The sequence below is a fragment of the Oncorhynchus gorbuscha genome, linkage group LG02 (genome assembly GCF_021184085.1).
Source record: "Oncorhynchus gorbuscha isolate QuinsamMale2020 ecotype Even-year linkage group LG02, OgorEven_v1.0, whole genome shotgun sequence".
Taxonomy (NCBI): Eukaryota; Metazoa; Chordata; class Actinopteri; order Salmoniformes; family Salmonidae; genus Oncorhynchus; species Oncorhynchus gorbuscha.
Window position 1 is genome coordinate 105,556,544 of NC_060174.1, and position 6,029 is coordinate 105,562,572.

At 50.3% G+C, this 6,029-nt stretch overlaps 1 protein-coding gene across 1 annotated transcript in view; it reads left to right on the top strand.

Annotated features, from left to right (window-relative positions):
* Positions 1-6,029, top strand: part of LOC123990884 (myotubularin-related protein 4-like) — a 98,511-nt gene that overhangs the window by 82,085 nt on the left and 10,397 nt on the right. Inside the window, exons 14-15 of the mRNA XM_046291852.1 lie at positions 478-648; positions 5,298-5,449. Of these exons, the coding sequence (XP_046147808.1) occupies positions 478-648; positions 5,298-5,449 (323 nt within the window). The remainder of the gene's footprint in view (positions 1-477; positions 649-5,297; positions 5,450-6,029) is intronic.

Below are 6,029 nucleotides of genomic sequence, written 5' to 3' on the forward strand. Positions count from 1 at the left end.
AGTTGTTTAGGAGGGTACTGTGACTGTGTAGTAGTTTAGGAGGGTACTGTGACTGTGTAGTAGTTTAGGAGGGTACTGTGACTGTGTAGTAGTTTAGGAGCGTACTGTGACTGTGTAGTAGTTTAGGAGGGTACTGTGACTGTGTAGTAGTTTAGGAGGGTACTGTGACTGTGTAGTAGTTTAGGAGGGTACTGTGACTGTGTAGTAGTTTAGGAGGGTACTGTGACTGTGTAGTAGTTTAGGAGCGTACTGTGACTGTGTAGTAGTTTAGGAGGGTACTGTTACTGTGTAGTAGTTTAGGAGGGTACTGTGTAGTAGTTTAGGAGCGTACTGTGACTGTGTAGTAGTTTAGGAGGGTACTGTGGCTGTGTAGTAGTTTAGGAGCGTACTGTGACTGTGTAGTAGTTTAGGAGTGTACTGTATATATTAAGGAATGTGTAAAGGCCTAACGTGTGTGCATTTGTTCCTCTACCCCAGGTCAAGCTGGTGCAGCACACGTACTCGTGTCTGTACGGGACGTTCCTGTGTAACAACGGGCGGGAGAGAGAGGTCCGCAACATCCACAACCGCACCTGCTCCGTCTGGTCTCTGCTCCGCTCCGGCAACAAGAACTTCCAGAACTTCCTCTTTATCCCCGGGCATGATATGGTACCCACTACTGTCTCCTCTCCTCTCCTCCTCTTCTCTCTTCTCTTCTTTCCTCTCTTCTCTTCTTTCCTCTCTTCTCTCTTCTCCCCTCTCTTCTCCCCTCTCTTCTCCTGTCTTCTCCTCACTTCTCCTCACTTCTTCTCTTCTCCTCTCTCTCCTCTCCTCTCTTCTCTTCTCTTCTCTTCTCCTCTCTCTCCTCTTCTCTTCTCCTCTCTCTCCTGTCTTCTCTTCTCCTCTCTCTCTTCTCTCTCTCCTCTCTCTTCTCTTCTCTTCTCCTCTCTCTTCTCTCCTCTCTTCTCCTTCTTCTCCTCTCTTCTCTTCTCTCTTCTCTCTTCTCCTTCTCCTCTCTTCCTCCTCTCCTCTCTTCTCTTCTTTCCTCTCTTCTCTCTCTTCTCTTCTCTTCTTTCCTCTCTTCTCTTCTCTTCTTCTCTTCTTTCCTCTCCTCTCTCTCCTCTCTTCTCTTCTTTCCTCTCTCTCTCTTCTCTTCTTTCCTCTTCTCCTCCTCTCCTCTCTTCTCTTCTTTCCTCTCTTCTCTTCTCTTCTCTTCTTTCCTCTCCTCTCTCTTCTCTTCTTTCCTCTCTCTCCTCCTCTCTCTCTTCTCTTCTTTCCTCTCTTCTCCTCTCTTCTCTTCTCTTCTTTCCTCTCTTCTCCTCCTCTCTTCTCCTCTCTCTCCTCTTCTCTTCTCCTCTCTCCTGTCTTCTCCTCTCTTCTCTTCTCCTCTCTCTCTCTTCTCTCTCTCTTTCTCTTCTCTTCTCCTTCTCTCTTCTCTCCTCTCTTCCTCCTCTCCTCTCCTCTCTTCTCTTCTCTTCTCTCTTCCTCCTCCTCTCTTCTCTTCTTTCTCTTCCTCTCCTCTCTCTCCTCTCTTCTCTCTCTTTCTTCTCTTCTCCTCTCTTCTCTTCTCTTCTTTCCTCTCTTCTCTCTTCTCTTCTCTTCTTTCCTCTCTTCTCCTCTTCTCTTCTCCTCTCTTCTCTTCTTCTCTTCTTCTCCTCTCTTCTCTTCTTTCTCTCTTCTCCTCTCTCTCTCCTCTCTTCTCTTCTCTTCTTTCCTCTCTTCTCCTCTCTTCTCCTCTCTTCTCTTCTCTTCTTTCCTCTCTTCTCCTCTCCTCTCCTCTCTTCTCTTCTTTCCTCTCTTCTCCTCTCTTCTCTTCTCTCTTCTCTTCTCCTCTCCTCTTTTCTCTTTCTTCTTTCCTCTCTTCTCTCTTCTTCTCTTCTTTCTCTCTCTTCTTCTTTCTCCTTCTCTTCTTCTTCTTTCTTCTTCTCTCTTCTCTCTCTTCTCTTCTTTCCTCTCTTCTTCTCCTCTCTTCTCTTCTTTCCTCTCTTCTCCTCTCCTCTTCTTCTCTCCTGTCTTCCTCCTCTCTTTTCTCCTCTCTTCCTGGTTATTAACAGAGGGATCAGGTGTGCTTCACATGTCACAGTAGCAAAAAAATATGACCCCTCTGTGGAAAGTTGAGACTCTCTCCACCACGTTTTGCTCTAGGAACGCCGAACAGGCCTCACAAGACTCTTCTGAAGGTCCCCCGGTACTAGTTGAAAACATGAATGGAATTATATATGGAGATATATATGTTTAGTAGCAAAAAAAAATAAGGGTTTAAATACATATTAATAACAAATATTTCCTGTTTTTTCTCTCATCTCTCAGATATAGGACAGACACTTCAGAAACAAACTTCTGTTGTTCCATGTAGTGAATCTGTTACTCTGTGTTTGTATCGGCTAGTAGCAGTGAGGACCCCTAGTAGCAGTGAGGACCCCTAGTAGCAGGAGGACCCCTAGTAGCAGTGAGGACCCCTAATAGCAGTGAGGACCCCAGTGAGGACAGGGAGGACCCCTAGTAGCAGTGAGGACCCCTAGTAGCAGGAGGACCCTAGTAGCAGGGAGGACCCCTAGTAGCAGTGAGGACCCTAGTAGCAGTGAGGACCCCTAGTAGCAGTGAGGACCCTAGTAGCAGGGAGGACCCCTAGTAGCAGTGAGGACCCCTAGTAGCAGTGAGGACCCTAGTAGCAGTGAGGACCCTAGTAGCAGGGAGGACCCCTAGTAGCAGTGAGGACCCCTAGTAGCAGTGAGGACCCCTAGTAGCAGTGAGGACCCCTAGTAGCAGTGAGGACCCCTAGTAGCAGTGAGGACCCCTAGTAGCAGGGAGGACCCCTAGTAGCAGTGAGGACCCCTAGTAGCAGTGAGGACCCCTAGTAGCAGTGAGGACCCTAGTAGCAGTGAGGACCCCTAGTAGGGGGAGGCAGTGGGAGGACCCCTAGTAGCAGTGAGGACCCCTAGTAGCAGTGAGGACCCCTAGTAGCAGTGAGGACCCCTAGTAGCAGTGAGGACCCCTAGTAGCAGGGAGGACCCCTAGTAGCAGTGAGGACCCCTAGTAGCAGTGAGGACCCCTAGTAGCAGTGAGGACCCTAGTAGCAGTGAGGACCCTAGTAGCAGTGAGGACCCCTAGTAGCAGTGAGGACCCCTAGTAGCAGTGAGGACCCCTAGTAGCAGGGAGGACCCTAGTAGCAGGGAGGACCCCTAGTAGCAGTGAGGACCCCTAGTAGCAGTGAGGACCCCTAGTAGCAGTGAGGACCCCTAGTAGCAGTGAGGACCCCTAGTAGCAGGGAGGACCCCTAGCAGTGAGGACCCCTAGTAGCAGGGAGGACCCCTAGTAGCAGTGAGGACCCCTAGTAGCAGTGAGGACCCCTAGTAGCAGTGAGGACCCCTAGTAGTGAGGTGAGGACCCCTAGTAGCAGGGAGGACCCCAGGAGGACTAGTAGCAGGGAGGACCCTAGTAGCAGGAGGACCCCTAGTAGCAGTGAGGACCCTAGTAGCAGGAGGACCCTAGTAGCAGTGAGGACCCTAGTAGCAGGGAGGACCCCTAGTAGCAGGAGGACCCTAGTAGCAGTGAGGACCCCTAGTAGCAGTGAGGACCCCTAGTAGCAGGAGGACCCCTAGTAGCAGGGAGGACCCTAGTAGCAGTGAGGACCCCTAGTAGCAGTGAGGACCCCTAGTAGCAGTGAGGACCCCTAGTAGCAGGGGAGGACCCCTAGTAGCAGGAGGACCCCTAGTAGCAGAGGACCCCTAGTAGCAGTGAGGACCCCTAGTAGCAGGGAGGACCCTAGTAGCAGGAGGACCCCTAGTAGCAGGGAGGACCCTAGTAGCAGTGAGGACCCCTAGTAGCAGTGAGGACCCCTAGTAGCAGGGAGGACCCCTAGTAGCAGTGAGGACCCCTAGTAGCAGTGAGGACCCCTAGTAGCAGTGAGGACCCCTAGTAGCAGGGGAGGACCCCTAGTAGCAGGGAGGACCCCTAGTAGCAGGGAGGACCCCTAGTGAGGAGGACCCTAGTAGCAGGGGAGGACCCCTAGTAGCAGTGAGGACCCCTAGTAGCAGTGAGGACCCTAGTAGCAAGGAGGACCCCTAGTAGCAGTGAGGACCCCTAGTAGCAGGGGGAGGACCCCTAGTAGCAGGGAGGACCCCTAGTAGCAGTGAGGACCCCCTAGTAGCAGTGAGGACCCTAGTAGCAGTGAGGACCCCTAGTAGCAGTGAGGACCCCTAGTAGCAGGGAGGACCCTAGTAGCAGGGAGGACCCCTAGTAGCAGTGAGGACCCCTAGTAGCAGTGAGGACCCCTAGTAGCAGGAGGACCCCTAGTAGCAGGAGGACCCCTAGTAGCAGGAGGACCCCTAGTAGCAGTGAGGACCCCAAAACAATATATATGTATGATACTTCAAGGGACCTTTTTAAAACAATTCCATTTAGTTTAGTATAACCCCCTCGTCCCTTATCTGCTAAAGGTTAAAGAAGGAAAGATGTACTCATCCTATATATTCAGTGGATGAGCACCAATAGCACATATATATTCTTATTTATTTCTTATTATTATGTATTATACGGATGCATTGTAATGCTGAAACAGGAAAGGGCCTTTCCCCAAACTGTTGCCGCAAAGTTGGAAGCACAGAATCTTCTAGAATGTCACTGTATGTTGTAACGTTAAGATTTCCCTTCAGTGGAGATTATTCTTCCTCCACCAAACTTTACAGTTGGCACTATGCATTCGGGCAGGTAACGTTCTCCCGGCATCCGCCAACCAGATGCCAGATGGTGAAGCGTGATTCATCACTCCAGAGAAACGCGTTTCCACTGCTCCAGAGTCCAATGGCGGCGAGCACACACCTATGGCCGGCTGCTCGGCCATGTAAGCCCATTTCATGAAGCGATTTTGCGCGCTTGCGCTTAGGCGGTCACGTTTGTGAGCTTGTGTGGCCTACCACTTCGCGGCGTAGCCGTTGTTGCTCCTAAACGTTTCCCGTCTTCACAATAACAGCAGTTGACCGGGAAGCTCTATCAGGGCAGAAATTTGACGAACTGACTAGGTGGAAAGGTGGCATCCTGTGACGGTGCCACGTTGAAAATCACTAAGCTCTTCTGTACAGGCCATTCTAATGCCAATGTTTGTCTATGGAAGTGCATGGTTGTATGTTTGCTCTTATACACCTGTCAGCAACAGATGTGGCTGAAATAGCCAAATCCACTCATTTGATTGGCTGTCCACATACTTTGGGCCATGTAGTGTATATCAGCAACATTTTAAATGGCTTTACTGAGACAAAATGTTATTTGTGGTTTTTATTGACCTCTGACCTCTGCTCTTACCTGTCCCCTGTGTCCAGGTGTTGCAGCCGGTGTGCCACACCCGGGCCCTGCAACTGTGGACGCCGTCTACCTACCCACCTCCTCCCCCTGCACCTCTGCCGAGGACGCCATGGAGTCTACCTGTCCCCCGCATACAGGGAGACCGAGCTCCCTCACGTTCCCTGGACAGGTGGGCTGTCCACTCTCTCTATTCTTCTCTCTCTGTCCCTCTCTCTATTCTTCTCTCTCTGTCCACTCTCTCTATTCTTCTCTCTCTGTCCACTCTCTCTATTCTTCTCTCTGTCCACTCTCTCTATTCTTCTCTCTCTGTCCCTCTCTCTATTCTTCTCTCTCTGTCCACTCTCTCTATTCTTCTCTCTCTGTCCACTCTCTCTATTCTTCTCTCTCTGTCCACTCTCTCTATTCTTCTCTCTCTGTCCACTCTCTCTATTCTTCTCTCTCTGTCCACTCTCTATTCTTCTCTCTCTGTCCACTCTCTCTATTCTTCTCTCTCTGTCCACTCTCTCTATTCTTCTCTCTCTGTCCACTCTCTCTATTCTTTCTCTCTCTGTCCACTCTCTCTATTCTTCTCTCTCTGTCTCTCTCTCTATTCTTCTCTCTCTGTCCACTCTCTCTATTCTTCTCTCTCTGTCCACTCTCTCTATTCTTCTCTCTCTGTCCACTCTCTCTATTCTTCTCTCTCTGTCCACTCTCTCTATTCTTCTCTCTCTGTCCACTCTCTCTATTCTTCTCTCTCTGTCCACTCTCTC